Source organism: Gorilla gorilla, chromosome 9 (genome assembly GCF_029281585.2).
Source record: "Gorilla gorilla gorilla isolate KB3781 chromosome 9, NHGRI_mGorGor1-v2.1_pri, whole genome shotgun sequence".
Taxonomy (NCBI): domain Eukaryota; kingdom Metazoa; phylum Chordata; class Mammalia; order Primates; family Hominidae; genus Gorilla; species Gorilla gorilla.
The window spans coordinates 13,170,320-13,197,914 of record NC_073233.2 but is presented as its reverse complement, the minus strand read 5'-3'; the positions used below and the strand labels follow the sequence as shown (position 1 = coordinate 13,197,914).

The window sequence follows — 27,595 nt, the reverse complement described above, 5'->3', positions numbered from 1 at the left end:
TGGTGGGAAAAAAAAAAAAAAAAAAAAGGCTTACCTGTGTCCAACAGGAACATCTGCCTTGTTCAACTCTGGCTGACATCCATGCTTCATGCATGTCCTTCATGCATGTAATATAACAGCTCTATTTCTGTTTCAGCAAAGCCAAAAGAAGAACCAGGGAAGTCTTATTCCCTGTCCTGGCTGAGCTATTAATGGCTGGAGCTGTAGCCAGCTCACTGCTGCCTTGTGTGTCAGAGGCAAGTAAGCTCACTATGAAGTTTGGCCATGCTCCCAGTCCTGGTTTTGGGAGAGTTGTTCCCACCTGTGACTCTTTTGTCCTTGGGGCTAGTCGAAGGGATGAGACCTGTATTTTTTCCCAGCTGTTTATAGGCTTTTCCTTCCTTTCCTCAGGGGACCTGGTCTTGTCTGAATCTACCATCCTTTGAGAATATAATGAATTTCAGATGCCAACAGGATAAAATTCAAGAAAGAAAAACCAAACTCCAGGCTAGGGGAAGCAGCATTGTGTAGAGAAGCACTATAAGAATTTGAAGTCAGAGCAACCTAAATTTAATCTCAGCACTGGAACTCTGGCTCATAATGCTTAGCAATTTTGTTAAACTCGCTGAGCTTTGATTTCCACATTTCTTAAAGATAACAAATGTTCTTATTTTACAGAGTCAGTGTTATGATGAAATTAAATGGCTTATATTAGTTAAACCTATCGCACGCTGAATAATTGTTCATTAAGTATCTACTAAATGTCAAATACTCTCCTAAGCATTAGGTTATGGAAGTAAAACAAAAACAGGTTTGGTTCCTGTATTCATAAAGCTTACATTTTAATGGGGAAATGTGAACTACAATTAGGTAAATTATAAGATAACAACTAAGAACATATGACTAATATAGCTGTTATTGAATCCAGAAGGAAGAAATAGGAAACTGCACGGAAAGTGGGACGCAGACATGTAGACTTTGGCGTAAGAATTTTTGCTGTTGTTATTTGGTCCTATGCTGGTCATTGTTAAGGAAAATGTAAGAGACATCATCCCCAGTCTCTTGGGTGTTCAGATGAATTGAGGCTACCTAATTTTGAAATAGCTAGTGAACAATACAAGATAGAGATAAAATGATATTAAATTGATCTATGCTTTTAAAAGCCAGTCATTTTGGAGAAAGGAAAAATTAGCTCTCTTTTTTTTTTTTTTTTTTTGAGATGGAGTCTCACTTCATCACCAGGCTGGAGTGCAGTGGCATGATCTCCACTTACTGCAACCTCCAACTCCCTGGTTCAAGCGATTCCCCTGCCTCAGCCTCTCAAGTAGCTGGGATTACAGGCACACACCACCACACCCAGCTTATTTTTGTATTTTTAGGAGAGATGGGGTTTCACCATGTTGGCCAGGATGGTCTCGATCTCCTGACCTTGTGATCCGCCTGCCTCAGCTTCCTAAAGTGCTGAGATTACAAGCGTGAGCCACCACGCCCGGCCAAAATTATTTTTTAAATGTAGCACCATTGTTTAAAAAACTTTTAAATTCAAGGGTGTATGTCATGGGAGGTTTCCATACAGATTGTTTTGTCACCCAAGTACTAAGCCTAGTATTCATTAGTTATTTTTTCCTGATTCTCTCCCTCCTTCCACCTTCCACTCTCAAGTAGGCCCCAGTGTGTCTGTTGTTCCCGTCTTTGTATCCATATGTTCTCATCATTTGGGTCCCACTTGTAAATGAGAATATATGGTATATGGTTTTCTGTTCCTGCATTAGTTTTCTAAGGATAATGGTCTCCAGCTCCATCCATTTTCTTGCAAAGGACATGATCTTGTTGTTTTTTTATGACTGCATAATATTCCATGGTATATATGTAACACATTTTCTTTATCCAATCTGCCAGTGATGGGCATTTAAGTTGATTCAATGTCTTTACTATTGTGAATAGTGTTGTAATGAACATACTTATGCATGTGTCTTTGTGGTAGACTGATTTGTACTCCTTTGGGTATATAACCAGTAATGGGATTACTAGGTCAAATGGTAGTTCTGTTTTTAGCTCTTTGAGGAATTGCCACTCTGCTTTCCACAATAGTTGAACTGATTTACACTTCTGTTAACAGCGTATAAGCATGCCCTTTTCTCCATAACCTTGCCAGCATCTGTTAATTTTTGACTTTTTAATAATAGCCATTCTGACTGGTGTAAGATGATATCTCATTGTAGTTTTGATTTGCATTTCTCTAATGATATTGAGCTTTTTCTCATGTGCTTTTGGGCCACATATATGTCTTCTTTTGAAAAGTGTTCATATTCTTTGCCCACTTTTTAATGGAGTTCTTTGGTTTTTACTCATAAATTTGTTTACATTCCTTATAGATGCCGGATATTAGACCTTTATCAGATGCCTAATTTCCAAATATTTTCTTCCATTCTATAGGATGTCTGTTTACTCTGTTCATACTTTTGCTAATGCAGCACATTTTACTTGCAAAATAATGTAAAAAAAATCTTGATTTCATTAATAGGAGACTGATTCAAAACTTGCGGATTTTCCATAGATTACAATGGAATGCAATGTAACTGGGGATATGCATTAATATTTATGTAAAAACTTAAGATGGACACCTAACACCCAAATATTTCTTTCTAATACAGTCTTCCATTAGCAGGAACTCATGTTCCCTGGAGAAATGGCTGATTCTAGGACTGTGTTAGGAAATATGCAAGATGATCCTGGAGACTCTTGTAATGCAGAAAGTAAGAAAGTGATGAAAAAAAACCCCACATTATTGGGTTTGTCAAAGGAACACAGAAACCAAATGAAGAGCTCCCAGTAGCCAAAGCCGGAATATTTGAGCAACAAATAAGGTAGTATTGGTTTATAAACCAACATATAAAATAAATGTTTGAGTATATATGATGTAAATAAATGATTGAGTAAAGAAATAAATGAGGAAGAGTCAACAAGTCTGTCTGGAAGAATTCAACATAATTTATGTAGTTACTTTGCCCATAAGGAGGTGGAACATTACTCCCTACCTTTTTTGAGTGTGGGCTTATCATGGTGACGTCTTTACAAAGAGTACAGTATGAAAAGGGGAGAAAAGAGTAACTGATATGGTTTGGCTGTGTCCCGCCCAAATCTCATCTTGAATTCCCACATGTTGTGGGAGGAACCCAGTAGGAGGTAATTGAATCATGGGGGCAAGTTCTTTCCCATGCTGTTCTTGTGATAGCAAATTACTCTCATGAGATCCGATGGTTTTAAAAAGAGGAATTCCCCTGCACAAGCTCTCTCTTTGCCTGCTGCTATCCATGTAAGACGTGACTTGCTCTTCCTTGCCTTCTGCCTGACTGTGAGGCTTCTCCAGCCATGTGGAATTGTAAGTCCAATTAAACCTCTTTCTTTTGTATATTGCCCAGTCTCAGGAATGTCTTTATCAGCAGTGTGAACATGAACTAATACAGTAAATTTGCACCAGTATAGCTCAGCATTGCTGAAAAATACCTGAAAATATGGAAGTGACTTCGAACTGGGTAACAGGCAGAGGTTGAAACAGTTTGGAGGGCTCAGGAGAAGACAGGAAAATGTGGGAAACTTTGGAACTTCCTAGAGACTTGTTGAATGACCTTGACAAAAATGCTGATAGTGATATGAACAATAAAGTCCAGGCTGAGGTGGTCTCAGATGGAGATGAGGAACTGTTGGGAACTGGAGCAAAAGTGACTCTTGTTATGTTTTAGCAAAGAGACTGGTGGCATTTTGCCCCTGGCCTAGAGATTTGTGGAACTTTGAACTTGAGAGAGATGATTTAGGGTATCTGGCGGAAGAAATTTCCAAGCAGCAAAGCATTCAAGATGTGACTTGGGTGCTGTTAAAAGCATTCAGTTTTATAAGGGAAGCAGAGCATCCTTGCAAAGTTTAGAAAATTGGAACTACAAAGTTCAGAAAATTTGCAGCCTGACAATGTGATAGAAAAGAAAAACCCATTTTCTGAGGAGAAATTCAAGCTGGCTGCAGAAATTTGCATAAGTAACGAGGAGCCGAATGTTAATCCAGAAGACAATGGGGAAAATGTCTCCAGGGCATGTAAGAGGGCTTCCTGGCAACCCCTCCCATCACAGGCCTAGAAGAAAATGTTTTCATGGGCTGGATCCAGGGTCCCCATGCTGTGTGCAGCCTAGGAACTTGGTGCCCTGCATCCTAGCCACTCCAGCCATGGCTGAAAGGGGCCAACCTAGAGCTTGGGTTGTGGTTTCAGAGGGTGCAGGCTCTAAGCCTCGGCAGCTTCCACGTGGTGTTGAGCCTGCGAGCGCACAGAAACCAAGAATTGAGGTTTGGGAACCTCTGCCTAGATTTCAGAAGATGTATGGAAATGCCTGGATGCCCAGGCAGAAGTTTCTCTGAGAAGATCCACTGGCTAGACTCATGACAGCAGCAGTGAAAATGGGTATTTAACCAAGGTTTGAGTAAGAAGATGTTGCCAAGGAGGAATTAATAGGATTAGGAGACTGATCGAACACTTCTTTGATAGCACTTATCAGTGCAAAATTATAATATAGTAAAGCCTTTTCCATGGCACTGTCTTTTTGTCTGTATCTGTGTATTTACGTTTTCTCACTTAAGGAGTCAGGAGCTCTTAGAGGGATGCACCTTGTTCATTGTTGTACCTTCAGGATTCAGTATGAATATTCATTGATTAAATGAAAGAATATGTCAATGAAAAGTGGGGTAAAAGCAATAAATATGTAATAAGACATTTTTCTTTCACGATTTAGAGAATGGGAGAAAATTTTGTCTGGGAGCTTGTTGTCTGACATGTGCCTTGACACCTAGGCAGAAATGTCTCAGAGACAATTTTCACTTTTCAGTGAGAAAGGAACAGGCCAAGGCTAGAGAAACAACTTGGGGACTATGCATTTCTTCAGTCATTTACTGAGTACTTACTATATGCCAGGCACTGGACTAGGTGTCAGAAATACAAACAAGAATGATGAACTGCTCTTACTGTATCCTCTATGCTTATGAAGAGACAATTTCAGTGTCTTCAATGCTTAACAATTATATATACAAGATATCACATGTGTACAAAGGAGAGCAAACTCAGACTTGCCTAGAGGAATCAGGGAGAGATTCATAGGAGGGAAAACACTAGAGTTGAATCTTAAATAATATATAGGGATTAACTTGGTATGGTGAGTATGGGGTGATAGGCAAGAATAGCAGGCAGAGGAATTGAGTAAAGATATAAAGATTTAATAATAATGTCTACCTTCTGTTGAAGACGTACTCTTTTCCAAGTAGCTTGATTTAGAGAATAAAGAGCTTGCATTAGAGAATAAAAAATAACTATTCATTTCTTTCAATTACCCCAAAGAAATAGGTTACAATATGGTGATATGTCATCCATTTATGTTTATTGGCCTCAAAGGTTTTTTTTCTCTCTCTTATGACCCTCCTGAAGCCTCTTGGCTGTCCATATTACATTCCTTTACTTCCAAATATCTTTCTAGACTCTTAGATTCTTTCTTTATATTTTAGAGATTAAATATGTTATCTTAAACATGATATTTTGGAATCAGATAGACTTAGATTCAAACCCAAACTTTGACACCCATTACTTGTTACTTGGCCATATTATATACTTCTTGTTAATACCTGTGAGGAGTAAATAACACTTTATTGACAAACATGTAGCTCATATTTAACATGTTACTTCCTCTTTTTACTCTGTTCACTGGGAAAAGGAGGGAACCTAATAATTTACTCGTGTTATGAATAATAGCAAATACCTATTGGGAATTTTACATAACTGATATACTACTTTAAATGTAAAAAATAACAAAGAATAGACAAAAGTCATAAAGTTCCACAGGTGTTAGTTGTTGGCTAATATCATTTGATTAGCCCACCTGTTACCTCTGCTGTCACAGAATGGCTGGCCTCTTAATATCTTCACAGTAGGTTTCATTATTCTCATTTTATCTTTGCATTAAATCCACAAGATATTATCACTCAATTCACAGAAGAGGAAATAGGAGAGAAACATAGAGTGATTTTCATATCTGGTAAATAGCAGACACACAATTTGAACTAAGGCTTTTTAGACTCCAAATTTTTGAGAGAAACAAAAAAGCACATTTAGAGAAATTAAAAATGCGTGGTATAAGGGAAAAGAAAATAGTTCAGTATGATGAACTATTTTCATCATACCCCATTCAAATGTATGGATGGGGGTATGGTAAGAACTGAAATTTGAAAAAGAAACTAGAACTGGAATATAAGGTTTGTATGACATGCTAAGTACGATGGTTTCATTCTGATTATGAGGGTGATTCATAAGGAATTTAAACATGATTAAGACAGATTGCCACATGTGTGTTTAGAAAGAACTCTGGGGAGACTAAGGGCTGAATGGGAATGAGGTATATGTGTAAATCTGCAGCATGACTGGAGGCAAGGAATACAATTAGGAGGCTGTAGCACTAATCCTAGTGGGAGATATAAGTCGATGCCCAAGTTTCATCTCCAGAGGAGTGATAGGTTGGAATCCTGTGAATGAACGGGATGTCTAGGAGACAGTAAACAGGGAGTATAGAAGAGGGCCAATAAATTAACTCCCAGGATCAGTTTAAAAATACTTGGAAAATAATCCAAACAATCTGCACTTAGTCATGTACAGGGAATAGCAAGAAAATCCATGGTTATGGAAGGCAAGATGGCAAAAGGTTGCAAAAGCAATATTCCGTTTCCATAAGCATCCAAGAGAACTTGAAGAGCATTTGACTTCCTCAAGAATCTCTCTAGACCAACAGCTGTTACAAGCCTGGGATCACTTGACTCTGTTGTCACTTCCTCCCAACAAGGCCGTGGTCCCTCAAGATGTTCTCCAGAATCATAGTCTCTGAGAGCTGGAAGTGACCTTGGAGACCTCAGAGTAAAAGCCTCAGAGTCTCTGCTAAGTTCCTTCTCCCTCTAACACAGCTATACTTAGGCTCTGTAATCACTGACTTCTGTCTTCAGTCTCCCCTACCCCTGGGGATGCTGACTAGCCAATCTATTAATGAGCAGTCACAGGCTGTGACCTCATTAAAAAGTAGCTAATGAGGCACTCTGTTGTTCAGGGAGCACAGTCTACTGAGGTTTCCAGTGGTCTATCTTGGGGCCTGGAAGGAAAGCTTAAGTGAATAGAAAGGATCAGATATGGGAGGGAGGACTAATGACTCAGGCTGCAGAGCCATAGCTTCAAATAAACTCATCTTGGCAAGCAGCCACCTTTGCAGCTCAAGTCCTGCTGGCCTGCAGTAGACAGGAGTAGATGTGGTCCAGAACAGCAGTGATTTTCCTCTGAGCTGGTAGCATGTCTGCTCTGCTGTCCTATTTTGATAGGGACTTCAATTTCTGAAGATTAAGAAGAGGGTTTCTTTGCACTGAGTTTTGGTCTCATATCTCTTAACTGCTCATTTACAGAAGTCTCTGGTCTCTGTCTTATAGCCTGTGTCCCCTTATGGCCCATTTGCCATACCACTGCCAAAGTAATTTTTCCAAAATATATATCTGATTGTTTTTTCATGCTGAAAACGCTTAAGTTGATTTACATAGTTCACAAGATAGCATTCAAACACTTCAGCATAGAGGACTTTCAAGATCTGATGCTTACTTACCTCATCAAACTAATCCTCCTGTTCCCAGGCCAAACTGAAGGTCGGGCTGCTATTTCTCGTGGCCCAGTAACAAAATGCAGATGAACTGGGGAGTAAGAGAGTTTTTATTTCTGAAATCGGTTACAAGGAGAAGGTCTGGAAATTATTGCCCAACCAACTCAAAATTACAAAGTTTTCCAGAGCTTATATACCTTCTAAGCTATATGTCTACATGTAAGTGTGCATTCATCTAAAGACATTAATGATTAACTTCTTTTAATCTATAACTAAGGCCTGAGTCCTGAAGACCTTCTTCTGGAGCCTCAATAAATTTACTTAATCTAAATGGGTCCAGGTGCTGGGGTGCTTACACTTATCTTGTCTCCTGCTAAATCCCAGAGGTTTGGGAGTTCCTTCAGACCCCTTAATAAACTTGTTTGTGGGCCAGGCGTGGTGACTCACACCTGTAATCCCAGCACTTTGAGAGGTCGAGGTGGGCAGATCGTGAGGTCAGCAGATTGAGACCATCCTCACTAACACAGTGAAACCCTGTCTCTAATAAAAAAAAAATACAAAAAATTAGCTGGGCGTGGTGGCACATGCCCATAGTCCCAGCTACTGGGGAGGCTGAGGCAGGAGAATCACTTGAACCCAGGAGGCGGAGCTTGCAGTGAGCCAAGATCGGGCCACTGCACTCCAGCCTGGGCAAAAGAGCGAGACTCCGTATCGAAATAAATAAATAAATAAATATAAATAAATAAATAAATAAATAAACTTCTTTGTGGAGGCCTGCAGAGTTTCTTCAGACTCACAATAAAACTTGCTTAATCCCAAATGGGTCCTGTTAAGAATTCGTTCATTTTTTTTTTATTCTTTAAGGCCTAGACAAAACTCTTGGTGAGCTTTTTTTTTTCTTTCTTTTTTTACATTCCAGCCTTTGTATAAGGGCACTGGCTTTTCGTATTTAACCACTCAGTCAGTGCTGAAACAGTTGTTATGGAGGTCCTGCGTTAGTGAGAGCTGGCCTGCCACAATCCCCACTGTCAATTTGCGCATGATTCCTATCATGCTCTTATATTTACTTATCACAAGAATCACAGGGAGATGGGACATCATAATCTTTCTGGCTACTTCTTGCTGAGAGGGAGCCATCATTATGGGGCACCGAATGCAGTGCTGGAGTGGAAGAAGTCGATTTGTTCCCAGTAGCACTCTCTGTTTTGGGGGCTTGGAGGCAGTGCCTGCTGAAACATAATGGTATGCAACAGTAACATATATAAATAGGTTGCTGCTGTTTTCTTCTGAAGTTTAAGCTGCCTAGTCTTCAGTTGACAGGGCTTTAAGAAAGCACAGCTTAGTTTCACTGATTTCCAATTAGGAAAAATGGGGAAAATGGAAAAGAAAGAGGAAAAAACTGAAAACATTATTTCGGAGACTTGTAGCCAGAAAAGTTAGAATTTAATCCAAACTGTACAAAATAATAAAAATTGAAAAACATCAGGCAGGACTAGAATTTAAAAACAGCTGTACTATAGTTTTTGAAACATAATTTTTCTCCAGTTTCTCATTTTTACTGAAAGACAAATCATGGTAGGACTGATTTGTTTTCTTATACTTGGCCTAATTATTTGTATACAGTGCAGCAAGAATAATTATTTTTCACACAGTCCTTTTAAATTGGCTTTGATGAAACTTTGTTCCATAGAAGGAATCTGAGATAAGACCTTTTTAAAGCCAAGCGCAGCTATGAACTTGTACCATCAAATATCTATGAGTTAGGTGAATTCCCCTCCTCTTGAGGTTCTAAGATAACTTGGGGTTCCTGGCCTGTCAGAAAGTGACATTCTTTACTTACCACAGACCAGAAACCCTGTACAGTGACTGTGTACACAAATTAGGAAGCCAGTTCCAAGGGCTTTATTGGCTCCATAAGTCAAGTTTGATTCCTTAAAGGAGAGCATACTATTCCAGTCAAAGCCTTGGTAAAATAACCAGTTTCTCCAATTGTGTCCTGTAACAAAAGAAAACAGATTCTTATTGCACTTATGCAAATATCTATATTGCCATAAATTAAGAATACTCACAAATAGTTTTCAAATTCTGGAGAAATCAGATAGAGAGAAACAAATATGCTCCAAATTTTGCTCATAGGAGTATAATTTACTTAATTGTTAAAAGCTGTTAATAGCTAAAAAGAAAAGTTCCCTTGACTCTGAAAAGCAAAATAAAGGATTAGCAACATTTTAAGCAAAAAGTCAAAAAGATCACTTCAGTCTCCTATTAGTTCAATTTATGCAGTTCATCCTGTCCTGCTTGATATTAATGAAAATTTTAGCTCTTTAAGAGTCCTGAATGTTTTTACCTCTATTCTGATGTCACAGTCTCCAAATTTATCAGAAACCTGCATTCAAGAGCACCTGTTAAAGCTTTATAGCTGATTATAAAACCGCCTTCTAAAAAGGACCAAAACAAGATAACAATTGTTTATGGATGACAAAATGGTTTAGGGTAGCCATAGTTAAAGACACAATTGACAAGGAAATCTGTTACCTCTGTGGCACACAATAATTTAGCATAATTATAATTATTACTGATAATGAATACTAAGATATATCAGACTTATAGGAGTTTCACATGATTTTGGAATGCATACCAACAACATATTTATACAAATATAGCACAAAGAAAGCCAAACCCCATTTCCTATTTCGCTATGCTTCTTGTATGATTTTTGGTACCAAATAAACCAAATTTTACTTTTATATTAGTGTATTATTATGTAAAACTCAATTTTTTTTTCTCAGTATCTATTTCAGTGGTTATACCTTGTCTTCAAGTATCTACTTTGGTAGACTAAACATAGTGGCATTCATGTACCTACATAAAACTGACCTTTCTGGTAAAATGGAAACTGAATTCCCTATCATTTTGTCCCTGCCATGCCCCTACCACAAGATATGCTCTTTCTCCATCATTTCTCATCTTAAAAATGAGGACTCCCATCTATTTTGTTGCTTATGCCAGAAATATGGTTATAGTCCTTGAAACCATCTTCTTCATCAATTACCACATGCAATATATCTTACCAAGTCTTGTCAATCTCATATTTCAAATACATTCTGAATCCGAACTCTCACCTTTATTGTTACTATCCAAAAATAAATCACAACTATACCAGTCTCCCTCTTTCTACTCTTACAACTTACAGTACAGGTTCTACCCAGCAGCTACCATCATTTTTTTTTTGAGACAGAGTCTTGCTCTGTTGCCCAGGCTGGAGTGCAGTGGCGTGATCTCGGCTCACTGCAAGCTCCACATCCTGGGTTCACACCATTCTCCTGCCTCAGCCTCCCAAGTAGCTGGGACTACAGGCACCCATCACCACGCCTGGCTAATTTTTATATTTTTAGTAGAGATGGGGTTTCACTGTGTTAGCCAGATGGTCTCAATCTCCTGACCTCATTATCCGCCCACCTCGGCCTTCCAAAGTGCTGGGATTACAGGTGTGAGCCACTGCGCCCAGCCAGCTACCATCATTTTTAAAAATCACCCTCTTGAATCAAAATGTTTCAATGGATGCCTATTTGATATGGTTAGGCTTTGTGTCCTCACCCAAATCTCATCTTGAATTGTCATCCCCAGGTGTTTAAGGTTGTGACCTGGTGGGAAGTGATTGGATTATGGGGGCAGTTTCCTCAATGCTGTTCTCCTGGTAGTGAATGAATGCTCATGAGATCTGATGGTTTTATAAATGGTAGTTTTTCCTACACTGACACATGATCTCTCTCTCACCTGCTTTAAGATTTAATGGAGCTTTAAGATTTAATGGCTGCCCCCACCACTGGACTTCAGACTTGCATGGGGCCTGTAGCCATTTGTTTTGGCCAATTTCTTCCATTTGGAATGGAAGCATTTATACAATGCCTATATCCCATTGTGGGTAAAAAACTTGCTTTTGATTTTACAGGTTCATTGGCAGAAGGGACTTGCCTTGTCTCAAATGAGACTTTGGACTTGGACTTTTGAGTTAATGCTGAAATGAGTTAAGACTTTGAGGGGCTGTTGGGAAGGCATGATTGGTTTTGAAATGTAAGGACATAAGATTTGGGAGGGGCTTGGATGAAATGATATGATTAGACTTCATGTCCCCACCCAAATCTCATCTTGAATTGTAATCCCCAGGTGTTGAGGGAGAGACCTGGTGGGAGGTGACTGGATCATGGGGGCAGTTTCCCCAGTGCTATTCTTGTGATAGTGAGGGAGTTCTCATGAGATGTAATGGTTTTATAAATGGCAGTTTCACATCCCATTACTGGGTATATACCCAAAGGACTATAAATCATGCTGCTATAAAGACACATGCACACGTATGTTTATTGCGGCATTATTCACAATAGCAAAGACTTGGAAGCAACCCAAATGTCCAATAATGATAGACTGGATTAAGAAAATGTGGCACATATACACCATGGAACACTATGCAGCCATAAAAAATGATGAGTTCATGTCCTTTGTAGGGACATGGATGAAATTGGAAATCATCATTCTCAGTAAACTATCGCAAGAACAAAAAACCAAACACCGCATATTCTCACTCATAGGTGGGAATTGAACAATGAGAACACATGGACACAGGAAGGGGAACATCACACTCTGGGGACTGTTGTGGGGTGGGGGGAAGGGGGAGGGATAGCATTGGGAGATATACCTAATGCTAGATGACAAGTTAGTGGGTGCAGTGCACCAGCATGGCACATGTATACATATGTAACTAACCTGCACAATGTGCACATGTACCCTAAAACTTAAAGTATAATAATAAAAAATTTAAAAAAACTCAAAAGAATATTTTAAAAAATAAAAATAAATAAATAAATAAATAAATGGCAGTTTCCCCTGGGCTTTTCTCTCTCTGTTTCTCTCTTTCTTCCCTGCCACAATGTAAGATATGCCTGCTTCCTCTTCCACCATGATTGCAAGTTTCCTGAGGCCTCTCCAGCCATGTGGAACTGTGAGTCAATTAAACCTTTTTCCTCTGTAAATTACTCAGTCTCAGGAAGTTCCTTATAGCAGTGTGGAAATGGACTAGTGCACTATTGTGTGCAGTTTAAACTCCAAAATCTTTAACATGCTCAAAAGGAATTCCTCTATGACCTGACCTCTGTCTACCTATCAAGCCATTTTTCACCTTTCTTTCCCATATTTACAACATTTCAGCAAATATCGGTGTTCTTGTACTTTCAGAATGCACCAAGTTCTTCCTCGCCTGGGACTTCTGTGATCTTTTTCAGTCTAGAATGCCATTTTCCTACCTCTTAACCTAGTTGCAAAAATTAGCTTACATATCATCATCTAAGGAACCCTTAAATATTATTTTGTTATGATTTGTGTTGTTATTCCTTTTTTCCCTCTAGGGCAATTTTCATAACTTTTAATTTTATAAGTATAGGGCCACTTATTTAAATACTACCCAGTACATCTAGAACTTGCTGAAAGCCAAATGTCAGAATAAATACCTTACCATTTTAAGTTATTTATAAAATTTAGAGCAACCCAGTTGGATGAATTGCAATTGTGTTGACATGTTTTGAAGATTCCTGTGAAGTTGATAATTTTCTATTCTCTCTTCATGGTAATAAGTACAGTATTGTTAACTTTCTGAAAACTTTAAAACCATTAAATTTTAAGTTTCTTAGTGTTATCTAGAATTCCTAAGCATATTCTTATGAATATTATAACCATATGTAAGAGTATTGATGTTTCCAGTTAGTAGGAGAAATAACATATTTTTAAATAAATTATGTTAGGACAATAAGGCCAGCTATTGGAGAAAAAAAAAATACCTCCTACCAGATAAATTCCACATTGCAAAAAGATTTAAATATTAAACAATGAAAGTAAAGAAGCATTAATAGAAGTAATAAAATACTATTTTTGTAGACCCAAGTATGACACCTAAGCCTGAGGAATAAAATATTGCCAAAAGCAAAGTTAAGAGAGAAATGACATGTTAGGCTATTCTTGGGTTTCTATAAAGAAATAGATAAGACTGTGTAATTTACAAAGAAAAGGAGTTTAATTGGCTGATGTTTCTGCAGGCTGTACAAGCATGGTGCTGGCATCTGCTCAGCTTCTGGAAAGGCCTCAGGGAGCTTTTACTCATGGTCAAAGGTGAAGCAGGAGCAGGCATATTGCATGGCTGGAGCGGACGCAAGAGATGGGTAGAGCGGTATCACACACTTTTAAACAACCAGATCTCATGAAACTTACTCACTATCATGAGGATAGCACAAAGCCCTAAGGAATCCACCCCTGTGACCCAAACACCTCCTACTAGGCCCTACCTCCAACATTGGGGATTATAATTCAGTGTGAGATTTAGAGGGATTTCAACATGAGATTGTGAGAAAAACATGAGATTTGAGGGGTCAGGGGAGGAATAATATAGATGTCCAACTGTATTATTCCTCCCCTGACCCCTCAAATCTCATGTTTTTGTCACGTCACAAAATACAATCATGCCTTCTCAATAGTCCCCCAAAAGTCTCAATTCATTTTAGCCTCAGTCACATGTCCAAAGTCTCAAGTACAGAGTCTCATTTGGAGGTGATTTCCTTCCAGCCATGAACCTGTAAAATCAAAACAAGGTATTTGTTTTCAAGATACAATGGTGGTACAGGCAAATGGTAAATATTTCCACTCCAATGGGGTGAAATGGGCCAAAAGGAAGAGGATACAGGCCCCATGCAAGTCTGAAACCCAGGAGGGCAGTCATTAAATCTTAAAGCTCCAAAATAATCTCTTTTGATGCCATGTCCCACATCCAGGGTTCATTGGTGTGAGGGGTAGGCTCCCAAGGCTTTGGGCAGTTCTGTTTCTGTGCTTTTCCAGGTGTGGGATGCAGGATGCTGGTGGATCTATCCTTCTGGGGTCTGGTAGATGGTGGCTCCCTTCCCACAGCTCCATTAGGGAATTCCCCAGTGAGGACTCTGTGTGGGGCCTCCAACCCCACATTTTCCTTCAACACTTCCCTAGTAGAGGTTCTCTGTGAGGGTTCTACCCATGCAGCAGGATGCTGCCTGGGTACCCAGATTTTCTTGTACAGCTTCTGAAATCTAGGTGGAGGTTGCCAAGCCTCTTTCACTCTTGTACTGTGTTCCTGCCAGCTTAACACCAAAAGGAAGCCACCAACACTTTTGGCCTGTGCCTTCTGGAGTGGTGGCCCAAGGTGTACCTTGGCCCCTTTGAGCCCCAGCTGGAACCTGAGCAGCCTGGATGTGGAGAGCAGTATCCTGAGGCTGCACAGGGCAATGAGGCCCTGGTCCTGGACCCAAAAACCATTCTTCCCTCATAGACCTCTGGGCCTGTGATGAGAGTTGTGGTCACAGAGATATTTGAAATGCTTTCAAGACTTTTTCCCCATTGTCTTGCCTATTAGCACTTGGCTTCATTTTTAGTTATGTAAATCTCTCTAGCAAATTGCTGCTCCAAAGCCTGCTTGGATTCTTCTCCTGAAAGTTGGCTTTTATTTTCTACCACATGGCCAGGCTGTAAATTTTCCAAACTTTTATGCTCTGCTTCTCCTTGAAATATAAATTCCAACTTTAAATCATTTATTTGCTCCCATATCCTACCATAGGTTGTTAGATGTAGCCTGATCACATCTTGAACACTTTGCTGCTTAGATATTTCCTCCACCAGGTACCCTAAATTATCACTCTGCAGTTCAAACTTCCACAGATCCCTAGGGCATGAACAGAATGCAGCCAAGATCTTTGCCAAGGCATAACACGTGTGACTTTTGCTCCAGTTCCCAATAAGCTTCTCATTTCCTTCTGAGACCTCAGCAGCCTGGCCTTCACCATCCATATCACTATTGGCATTTTGGTCACCACCATTTAAGTGGTCTCTAAAGTTCCAAACTTTCCCTCATCTTTCTGTCTTTTTTGAGCACCCCCAAACTTCCCAACCTCTTCCCGTTACCCAGTTCCAAAGTTGCTTCCATATTTTCAGGTATCTTTATAGCAATGCCCCACTGCCAGTACCAATATTCTGTTAGGCCATTCTTGCATTGCTATAAAGAAATCCCTGACAGTGGGCAATTTATAAAGAAAAAGGATTTCATTGACTCATGGTTCTGATGGCTATAAAAGCATGGCACTGGCATCTGCTTGGCTTCTGGGGAGGAAGAACTTGAATCTTACTTTGCTTAATTGTGAAATGAATTTGCTTTTACAAATCCCCCATTGTTGACTAAACTATTAACTTCTGATGGCAATGATTGTGCTTTATGATATTTTGTATTTTCATATCAACAATATATAAAAACTTAAAATTTAAAGGTACTAAGCAAATATTAGGAGTCAGCTAAGATCCACTGTAAGCCTTGAAAAAAGCAGCATTATGATTGAAATTATGTTTGTGAAATTTTGAAATTACTTTAACAAGGATTAAGAACCTGAAACTGAATTTGCAAGAGACAATTGGAAATAGCTCATTCTACCTAGGAAGAGCCTAGGAAGCCTAAGAAAGGAGTCTTTTAAGGCTATTGGGCTTATAAAGGAACATGTATGGGGATTAGTGATCCCATTTTCTCTATCCATGCTAAATATCAACAAACATAAAAGCCAACACTTCCTTAGGGGCATGTAAAATGAAATGAAGAGCAAGAATTATGTACTAGAAGTATTATAGGGTTTTCTACTGAATGGTGTCAGAATTTTCCAAACCAAGATGATGGCCAAGATGACATTTGATACTTCCCATTGTCTTGCCCATTGTGTATCCCCAAAGTCATATTACAAGTAGTTTCAGATTGTCCACAATATATGTCACATTTGTGCTCATTAGCAAAGTAAATATCTCGAATGGTTTGGCCACAGAAGTCTCAAAGTGCCAATTGCACCAATAAGAAAAACAGAGTAAGTCTATGATGGGCAGGTAAAGAAATTTAGCAGATGATAATGACAGGTTTACACCAACACTGGGCTCTCTTCTCTCCACAGAGCTTTCCAATAGCCATTTCAATAGCTGGGTTTCATTCCAATAGATATGTGAAGAGAGGCAGAGAGGTGTCCCAAACATGAAACTAATTGTCATTCAATAGAATTTAGCCTTACTTCCTAAGGTCTATGGGATACAGTTTCTGAGGGCTAGGACCTTGTGGAAGGTCCTGCTGAGGGCATTCTTCACCTCGCTATTTCTCAAGCTGTAGATAATGGGGTTCAACATGGGAGTCACAACAGTGTAGGACAATGATAACAACTTCTTGCTCTCAGGAGAATTATTTGATTTAGGCCGGAAGTAGGTGAGGCTAGAAGATATATAGAAAAGAGAGACAACAAGGAGGTGTGAGGAGCACGTAGAGAAGGCTTTATGCTTCCCTTTAGCTGATGGGATCTTGAGGATGGCAGCAGCAATGCGAGTATAGGAACACAAGATCAGCAAGCAGGGGATCATGACCACCAGAATGGTTCCGATGATGGCGTAGATCTCAAACAGTGCTGTGTCTGCACAGACCAGCCTCAGCACAGGTGGGCTGTCACAGAAGAAGTGGTTCACCTTGTTGGTGCCACAGAATGGAAAACTGAAGAGCCATGTGGTCTGCACAGTAGCTACAGGAAAGCCTGGGAACCAGGAGGCAGCAGCCAGTTTGGCACGAGTCCTTTGGTTCATGATGACTGGGTAGTGCAAGGGACTGCAGATGGCCACATAGCGGTCATATGCCATGGTAGCCAGGAGGAAGCATTCAGCCACTCCAAAGAAGAAGAAGAAATACATCTGAGTGGCACAGCCAAGGAAGGAGATGGTTGTGTCCTGGGCAAGCAGGGTCCCCAGCATTTTGGGCACAATGACTAGGTTGAAGCCAATCTCCAGGAAAGATAAGTTTCTGAGGAAGAAGTACATGGGGCTGTGTAGCATGGGGTCAGCTAGGGTAACCAGAATGATGAGGCTGTTTCCCATCAGAGTAACCAAATAGATGGTTAGAAACGTCAGGAAGAACAATGACTGTATTTCAGTAGGTAGGGAAGAGAAGCTCATGAGGATAAATTCACTTATTTCTGTCCAGTTTCCTATAGCCATAAGTATGGGCATAAATCCCCAGCTGTGGTCCTGGAGAGAGATTCTTGATTGGAAGTCAGATTCTCAATCTGTTTTTCAGATTTTCTCTTAATGTCAGGGAAAAAGGCAAGGTCAGCACCTCAGCTGGAAGAGGAAGGGTCTTGTGTTGGCTAGGAATAAAGACACAATAAAACGTGGTCAGAGCCTAAGCACTGAAATGAGCAATAGGTCACCTTTCCCCTCTCTTTTACGTTCCATTTTATATTTCGTTAGCCTATTTACTAAAACAAATCTGATCTTGTATCATATTTTATTTTGAAGTTATTCAAAGTAGAAATAATAGAGGGGAAAGGATGAGTGAGAATGTTTATAGGGTGTGGTTGTTTTAATGCACTTTCCCCCTCACTCACCGTAAGAATTGTAGACCACTTCAAATCACGTAATACTTATTCTTTCTTGCCAAATCAGACTGTGGGAAACAATGTTAGCAGTTTCCTCTTTGGTCCAGCATATCTATAATTGACAACTGATTCTTAGTACCTGCATAATCCACTGACTCTCAAAATTAAGATCGGAGAGGAGTATTGTACTACAATTCTGTGGAAAGTAACTGTGTCCAAGGAGATTCTGACTACTTCCCTTTCAAGAACAGGAAAATTGGAAAAAACAAAACAGACTCCCACAAAAAAAACTATAAAAAATATAAGAAACATTAGAGTGAAGTTTCAAAGGAAAACATTCATGGATAAAAAGTTATGAAACGAGATAGAATCTTAAATGATATAAAAGGAAAGTCTGTATTTATTCAATTTCTATGGCAGCACTGATGATACAATGATTATTCACTGAAGCTTAGAATTTAGTAGATAAAATATTTAAATAATCAATTATAACACATCACAATGAAAGTCAAAATACAAAAATACATAGTACCTTAAAGGGGCATAGGGACACATAACGTAATCTTTAAAGGCTTTCTAGGCAACAGAGATGAAAATAATGTTGGCTAAAATATAGGCATAGGCACCATGGGAAGATGGTGTTGGAGGCCGGCGACATGGAAGATGGGCAGCTTTCCAACCTGACTCAGATTCCGACATAACGGTCACACCCAGCAACAGGCTGCAGCAAGTGTGGAAAGTGCTAGGTGGGGACAGTGCTTATGAGGGCCTTCCAGAGCAGGGCGACTGCATGTGCACCAGTATCACATTACCGAGTTGTTGAAAGTGTGGATTCAAGTGAAGAGAGTTTTTCTGATTCAGATGATGATAGCTGTCTTTGGAAGTGGAAGTGATGGAAATATGTAAACTCTCCTCCCAAACCAGAGTCTTTTCAGTTTGGCCAGAGCAGTCAGAAACCACCTGTTTCTGGAGGAAAGAAGGTTAACAACATATGGGGTGCTGTACTGCAGGAACAGAATTAAGATGCAGTGGCCACTGAACTTGGTATCTTGGGAATGGAGGGCACTATTGACAGAAGCAGACAATCCGAGACCTATGATTGTTTGCTTGCTAAGAAACTTAAGAGGGAATCTCTAGAGCATACGAAAGGGCTAGACGAACAACTAGCTGAATATATGCATGGTGGCAAAAACAAACAAAAAAACAGGATCAAAGGAAGAGGAAAAGGGGCAAGGTCATCTCAAAAGGAAATGACCTGTCAAAGACAGGCTAGGGAACAGACCAGAACCAAAAATGAACTATAAAGGTCGATACGAGATCACAGAGGAAGATTCCCAAGAGAAAGTGGCTGATGAAATGTTATTCAGGTTACAGGAACCAAAGAAAGATCTGATGGCTCAAGCAGTGAGGATTATTGGGAACAAAAGGCAATTGTTCTGCTGGAAATTGCTGAAGTGGAACAAAATGGTGGCCTCTTTATAATGAATAGTAGTTGAAGAAGAACACCGGGTGGAGATTTTCTGAATCTCTTGAAAAACACTCCTAGTATCAGCAAGGAACAAATTGAGGATGTTTTCTACATCGAAAATCAAAAGGAATATGAAAATTAAAAAGCTGCTAGGAAGAGAACACAATGAAAAAATGAAATAAGCAATTAAAAGTCTAAATTTTCAAGATGATGATATATCATGAGAAACTTTTACAAGTAACAAAAATGAGGCCCTGGCCTCTCTTGATAAGTCACAGGAAGGACATGGAGAAGCCAAGCTGGATGTAGAGGAAGCCATTGAAGTTGATCATTCTCATAATTTGGATTTTTTAAGTACATTTTCGATAGTTTAAGGAATAAGCCTTTCTAAAATAACATTGTAATAAACAATTTTTACTAAAATTGCAATATTTTGCACTGATTAACATGAGAATCTGGAGGAAAGAGAATTGTTTTCTTGTTTTAAATAAAAACTAATATATGCGGCAAAAGGAATGCAATTGATAGAAACATTTAAATATATATCATGTCTGACAAAATACTTACGAGTATATAGCACAGGATTTAATTTCTCAATCGGTTGCATATTCTAATTATTGTATTACTAGTTAATAATCAGTTTTGTCCAGGTCATTATAACATATTATTAAAAAGTTTTTTTGCCTTTTCTAATTTATCATTGCAGTAAATTATGCTTTGGCTTTAAAACTTCCTATTAAAAGATCATAATGAGACATATAAATTATTAAACTGTCACAAATGCATTCAAATTTGTTCTGTGTTCTAAGAATTCAGGCAATTTTAATGATAAAGACTAAAATTAAAAGAGGTTTATACTGACAGCTCTTCCCACTTATTTGTTTGTCCGGAAGTAAATAAATGTCAGAAGTTTTTCAAATAACTATTTGTACTTTTTTTTTTTGAGACAGAGACTCGGTCTTTTGCCCAGGGTGGAGAGCAGTGGCTCAATCTCAGCTCACTGCAACCTCTGCCCACCAAGTTTAAGCAATCTCATGCCTCAGCCTCCCAGGTAGCTGGGATCACGGGCGCCCCACCATGCCTGACTACTTTTTGTATTTTTAATAGAGACAAAGTTTTGCCATGTTGGCCAGGCTGGTCTAGAACTCCTGGCCTCGGGTGGTCCACTTGCCTTGGCCTCCCAAAGTGCTGGGATTACAGTCGTGAGCCACCACAACCAGTCTATCTGTTCTTAAATTTAATGTGTTTTTTGACTTCTTAATTAACTTGGCCATATACTAAATGTGATCTATACTGTGTATTACCACATACATTTAAAAAAATTTCCCAGGCCAGGTGTGGTGGCTCACACTTGTAATCTCAACATTTTGGGAGGCTGAGATGGGAGGATTACTTGAGCCCAGGAGTTCGAGATCAACCTGGGCAACATGGTGAGACCCTGCCTCTAATTAAAAAAAAAAAACAAAAAACCAGTGGCAGCCTGCCTGAGACTGTTTTACCTTATGTTAAGGAAGTTGAGTATTTAAAATGTTACATGTGCATGGAGTTTTAAATTACTCATTTTTATTAATGAAAATAAAGGTAGCTTGCTTTAGACATTCTGAGAGTTAACTATAGTTTACAAAATATATTAAGCAAAAATATGCTTAATACATTAAGCAGAAATTTTGTATATTAAGCAAAAATGTAAAATTCAGTAATTATAAACTATTCCTTACAAACAACATACTTGAAGTCTTTCAGTAGTTCCTGAAAATATGGTCATCGAAGTTAAGAGGAAAATGATTATCATTTGCTTTTTATTTATAAAGAATGCAAAAATAAAATTAGATTTTGGGCAGTCCTTTAAAAAATAGGCATAAACAGGATGCTATATGTAATTATGAAAGTATTGTAATGAAACTGAACTGCAATAGCAGAAACAAAACTTTTACTGAAAACAGTAAAGAATGGATTTGATTCTGACTCTGCCTAAAATAAAAAACTTACATGGAAAGGCTTGAAGTGCTCTCCTATAAGATGCAGAAAATGGGGAAATAGATGAATATAAGATAAAACTTAAAAATTAAAAGCAGAAAACAGTCTAACAAATAATTAATGTCCCTGAAAAAGTGAGCCAAACAAATGGAGCTGGAATAATAAATAGTAAGAAAGATAATGAAGATGTTACTAAGCAAAGAGAAATCAGTTAGATAATAACAAGAACTCATGAAGCAACAGGCAAAATCAAAGAATGCCTAACAACCAGTGTGCCCCCATGAACAATTTGGTTTTCAAGAATATATTCAAAACATTGCAGAATCTATGCAGAAAAAAATATTTCTTAAAATAGTACATATCACACTGAAATTGGACTGCTCTGTGGCACTAACAAGTAAAAAACCAAAATTTATAATTTTGAGGAAAATATTGGAGATTTTAGCAAGTGTAATTGCTCAAGCTCTCTCTCTTTCTCCCTCTGTCTCTCACATGCAGGCATGCACACACACACACACACACACAGAAACCTATAAAATTTTGAATAAAACAAAAGGATCAATGATATTAGTAAACACAGTATATCAGTTAGAAACTGCTGTTTTATTATAAGACGATCTAGACTTTTATACTTCAGAATAAACGGTAAAGTCATGGGAGATAGGAATGTAACAATTTAAACTAATGGGACATATCTAAGATATCAAAGGAGATGGCCCTCTTCTGAAAAAAAAATGTAAGCAATAGGAAAAACATGTAAACATCTGTTATCTGTACTACCAACAGCATAAAACAAAATACTGTTGAATAGGTAGTCATAAATATGTTCAATATATTGTAAGAAAAATACACCTGGAAATAAAACAATTCATTAGGAAATTAAAAGACTGTGAAAAACAGTCCCGGATACTGAAGGAAACTGAATTAAGAGAATGTTTGAGAAATTGAGGAATACTATGAAATGATAAAAATTATAGAGTAAATAAAAAATTCAGGAAATAAAAATAGATAAATTTCTAGGAACATAGAATGGCAGATCAAAGTAGAGAAATGATAGACAAAATGCTAGCAAAAAGTAAAAATTATTGAGCTAATAATTTTAAACAAAGTATTTCTTACTATACAACAAAATTTATGGAAATATGCTCAATAATATCTTAATCACTGTTCTAGTTTCCTTTTAATTTTGAGGGTAGAGAAAACTTTAAGTGGCCTGGCACAGTGGCTCACTCCTGTAATCCCAGCACTTTGGGAGGCCAAGACGGGCAGATCACGAGGTCAGGAGATCCAGACCATCCTGGCTAACACGGTGAAACCCCGTCTCTACTAAAAATACAAAAAATTAGCCGGGCATGGTGGCACACACCTGTAATCCCAGCTGCCCAGGAGGCTGAGGCAGGAGAATCACTTGAACCCGGGAGGCAGAGGTTGCAGTGAACCGAGATGGTGCCACTGCACTCCAGCCTGGGCGACAGAGCGAGACTCTGTCTCAAAAAAAAAAAAAAAAATTAAGTAAACATAAATTGTTGGAAAATCTGATGAAGAAATAATGGAGGAAACAAAAATATGTAATTTAGGAATAAAATATGTCATAATCTCAGATATGGAATGAAACTTTTAAAATTATAAGCAAATACTACTATATTAATAAATGTCTGATTTTTAAAATGAAATGCTTTCTAGTAGTATGTAAGGTTCAGCCTTGAATAAAACAGATAAAAAATGAGTGGTTTGAAGTAATTTTATCTAAAGATTACAATGAAAAAGGTCATTAACATGGATAGTTTAATGGATGAGGTAATTTATTCCTTCAGAGAACAGGTAAATCTTGTGATTTATCTTTAGATGAACTGTTTCAGAACAAAGAAGAAGATGCAGTGTTTTCCAATTAATATTATGACAATTACCTATACCTGTTTTCAAAGCAGCAAATATAATACACACACAAAAAAGCTCAAAGACCAACCTGACTTGTAAATATAAGTGCAAAATTGAGAAATAAAATGCAGTCATTTTAAATCCAAAACTATGTATGTATGGCCAAGTAGGATTTATTACAGGAATGCAAATACTGTTTGTGATTAAGAAATAATCAAATATAATTTATATCATCATTTCAATAAAAAAAAATGTTAACCTCAGTAAATCCTAAAACTGTTTGAAAGTTCAACACTTATCTGTAAAAAAAAATCCAGCACAGCAAAGTTTTATAACTTTTGAAGAGAAAACTACTCTCTTAATGAAACCTGAATATTATATAAACAATAGCCAGTTCTGAGATTAGTAGTATAATAATAGAGCAATGGTTCTGAGAATTGGGGGATTATGGAACCCTTTTACAATCTGACAACAGTCATGAACTCTTTCTCCTCCCAAATGTACATATATCCATATGTACAAAATTTTGCATATAATTTTTGGGCATTTATGGATAGTCTGAAGATCATAGATATTGTTGAAATTTTAATCCCACTATTGGTTTAAAAATTCTGGCCAAATAATAATAATAAACAAGGTATAAACATTGGAAAAGAAAACAGGGGCGCTGGGTACGGTGGCTCACGCCTGTAATACTAGCACTTTGGGAGGCCAAGGCGGGCGGATTGCCTGAGCTCAGGAGTTGAAAACGAGCCTGGGCAACACGGTGAAACCCCATCTCTACTAAAAATACAGAAAAAAAAATAACCGGGTGTGGCAGGATGAGCTTGCAGTCCCAGCTACTCGGGAGGCTGAGGCAGGAGAATTGCTTGAATCCAGGAGATGGAGGTTGCAGTGAACCGAGATCGCGCCACTGCACTCCAGCCTGGGCGACAGAGTGAGACTCCATCTCCAAAAAAAAAAAAAAGAAAGAAAAAAGGAATACAGAATTATTACTTTCAGAAGAAAAGTTGTTCAATGACAGAAAACTAAGTTGTTCAAGTAATACAACGTATTTTAAGAATGAATATTTTTCTTATATACAAGGAAAAAACAGTCAAAAAATAAATTTCATGTTATCAATAAAATTCAAAAATTTTGAAATAAACATATCAGGAAATAATTAGCATCCTATTTAAAATAATCAAAGCCCTTATGAAATGTCATAATCTAATCTTGAACAAATTTAGTGTCATACTGTGTTTATGACTAGAGAAATAGTTTTATAAACATAAAAATTTTTGTCAAATTATTAAAAATATTTAAAGTAATTCCAAAATTTAAAAGTTCCTGTTTGTGACCATATGTTAAAATACTTGGTAACTTTTTAATATTTTATTACATTATTTATAACATGAAAATATTACATAGTATCTCTACACATACTTTAAGTATACTATATTTGTATTAGACAAGTCATGGAAACATAATGAAGGCCAGAAATAGTGTACATACAAGAAAACTACAATAAAGAGCTCTGGGGCAATGCAAAAACAAGCCCAGTTAAACTCTCACCTTTTATCATAAAGAATTACATTCAATATAGATGATGATTTAAATGTTGAAATTAAGCTTTAGTTGAGTGTGAAGAAAATATGTTTATATTTTATTACATATGTTTGTGGTCTTTCTAAGCAGTATACTAAAACAAAATTCCTGAAGAAAAAAGATGATTGAAAAAGAAAAGAAAAGAAAAAAGATGATTGATTAGCCCAAATAAAAATTAAATGATTTTAAACATAAAAATCCAAAATTAAAAAAAATTAAAATAAGAAAATGTCTTAAGATATATGGCAAAAGATTCCTACAGATTTTCAAAGAGTAGAAATTTAGGTAAAAGGGGCATAAAAGCCGACATAGACCAGTGGAACAGAGAAACCAGAAATAAATTCACACATATATAGTCAACCAATATTCAACAAGTGTGCTGAGATCGCACCACTGCACTCCAGCCTGGGCGACAGAGTGAGACTCTATCTCACAAACAAACAGACAAACAAACAAACAAAAATCCACTTTCACTAGAAGCTCCATTTTATGACAGCTGTGTTGTGTGTGATGCTGGTGGAGAGGATTGTGGAGGACGAATGGCAGAGATGAAGGGGCTTGCTGAGGTTCCTATAGAACTTCTGGAACCTACTGGGGAAGAAGAGCTGGTGACCTGTCTCCAGTGTGGGAGACATTGAAGAAGCTGATGGCCCATAGCCAGCCCCCAGGCTCCTTGACAGTTCCTCTAGAACTTCCCCAGGAGCAGCTATTTGCTAATCATCTGAGCAACTGTCCCTGGAATAGAAACCCACTCTCCTAGGCCTTCCGTAACCATAAAACTTCCCTAAAGAAGTAATGTCTCCTGATGTCCTCTGCCTCATGAATGTTCTAGTGAGGCAAGTCTTCCCTGAATTAATCAGAGGAAAATCAAGACCTGGAAGAGGTGTATGTCCTATGGAAGCTCCAGCTACTGAAATTTTTCTAACCTGGAAAGCTTTGGATAGAGTTAGGGAAAAAATCCTGAGTCATTTATTTCTTCTGCAGCCTTAGATCTCACTTACCTTATAATATAGGCAAAGAAAACAGACCTAGAGAAGAGAGGAACTGATGAGATCTTCCTAGTGTGAGCAGAGGAATAAAATTAAGTATCCCACAAACCCTGCTCAAACCTTGTCCAGTTGAGCAACTGAAGCTGGAGAGTGGCCCCTGGTAAATTAGGTCCTTGGCAAAAAGACTTACCCGTGTCGAACAAGAACACGTGCCTTGTTCAGCTCTGCCTGACTTCCATGCTTCATGCATGCCCTTCATGCACATCTTTCATAAATGTAATCAAAGAGCTTTCTCTTTGTTTCAGCAAAGCCAAAAGAGAAATCAGGGAAGTCCTATTCCTTGTTCCAGCTGAGCTATTAATGGCTGAAGCTGTAGCCTGCTCACTGCTGCCTTGTGTGTCAGTGGCATGTCAGAGGTGAGTGAGTACAGTAGGAGGGTTGGCCATGCTCCCTGTCCTGGCTTTCAGAAAATTATTCCCAGTCGTGCCTCTTTTGTCCTCAGGGACAGCTGAAGGGCTGGCACCTCTATCCCCACCGGCCGCCTCCCTGATGTTTCTGGGCTCACCGAAGCTCCTCTTCTTTCCCTTCCTCAGGAGGACCTGACCTTTCTTGAATCTATTGTCCTTTGGGGCCCAAAGAAATGTTGGATGTCGAAAGGATGAATTCAAAAAGAAAAACCATACTCTAGGGATATAGGGTTGTGCAAAGTAAAGCACAAAACTTTTGGATTCTTAGTGATCTAAGTTTAAAACCAGCTCTCAAACTCACTGACTTTAGGTATTTAGTGATTTATCAAACTTCCTGAGTTTCAGTTTCCATATGGCTTAGACAAAGATCATAAGGCTTATTTTATAGGATTGGTGTGATGAGATGACATATATTAGCAATCATATTAATATATTATGTTACAACATATATATATAAATATCTCACATTAACATTATATTACTATAACCTATCATATGGCAATAATTTTTCATTTATTTAACAAATATGTATTGAGTAATTGCTACATGCCAGGCGTTGCTCTAGACCCTGAGATAGAGAAATGAACAAAACATGTGAAGTCTCTGTGCTCATAAAGCATACGTTTGAATGGCAGAATTCAGGTGTTGAACAAATGAATGATTAAGTACATAAGACTAGTCATTATAAACAAAATTTGAGATGAGAGAAACAGGAAACTGCTGACAGGACTCAATCAAGTAGACTTCCTTTAGTATAAAATTTGGGGGGTTTTTTTGGCTAATCTTAGGCTGGTCATGGTTAAGAAAAATGTATGAGATATAATTTCTTGTCCAAATGTTGATCAAATGAATTGAGGCCCTAAGATTTTGAAGTGGTTAGTGAGCAGCACAAGATAGAAATAGTGATTCAGGCTTTCAGAATCACAATTTTAGAGAGAGGAAAAATTATGATTGTTTTTTATTGGACTACAATTTTTGACAGCAAAAGAATGGGAAAATTACCTTAATTCCATCAATAGGGGATTGATTAAAAATTGTATATTTTTATACAACTGTCTGTACAGATAACTGTAGGCCATGGCTCATGGGTACGAATCAACCATATAGCTCATATAGACAATTCTGCCCATTGTCTGCTTTGCTG

General features: G+C 38.1%; 2 protein-coding genes and 1 pseudogene across 2 annotated transcripts in view; 2 read left to right on the top strand and 1 right to left on the bottom strand.

The window, feature by feature from the left end:
* LOC101154372 (olfactory receptor 2AG2) overlaps window positions 1-27,595 on the top strand; it is a 165,117-nt gene that overhangs the window by 71,203 nt on the left and 66,319 nt on the right. The gene's annotated exons all lie outside the window — the stretch shown is intronic.
* OR10A5 (olfactory receptor family 10 subfamily A member 5) lies at window positions 16,752-19,954 on the bottom strand. The gene has a single exon (XM_031007705.3). The coding sequence runs from the start codon at window positions 17,715-17,717 to the stop codon at window positions 16,752-16,754; it is 966 nt and encodes a 321-aa protein (XP_030863565.3). The 5' UTR covers window positions 17,718-19,954.
* LOC101128166 (phosphorylated adapter RNA export protein-like) lies at window positions 17,951-20,056 on the top strand (annotated as a pseudogene).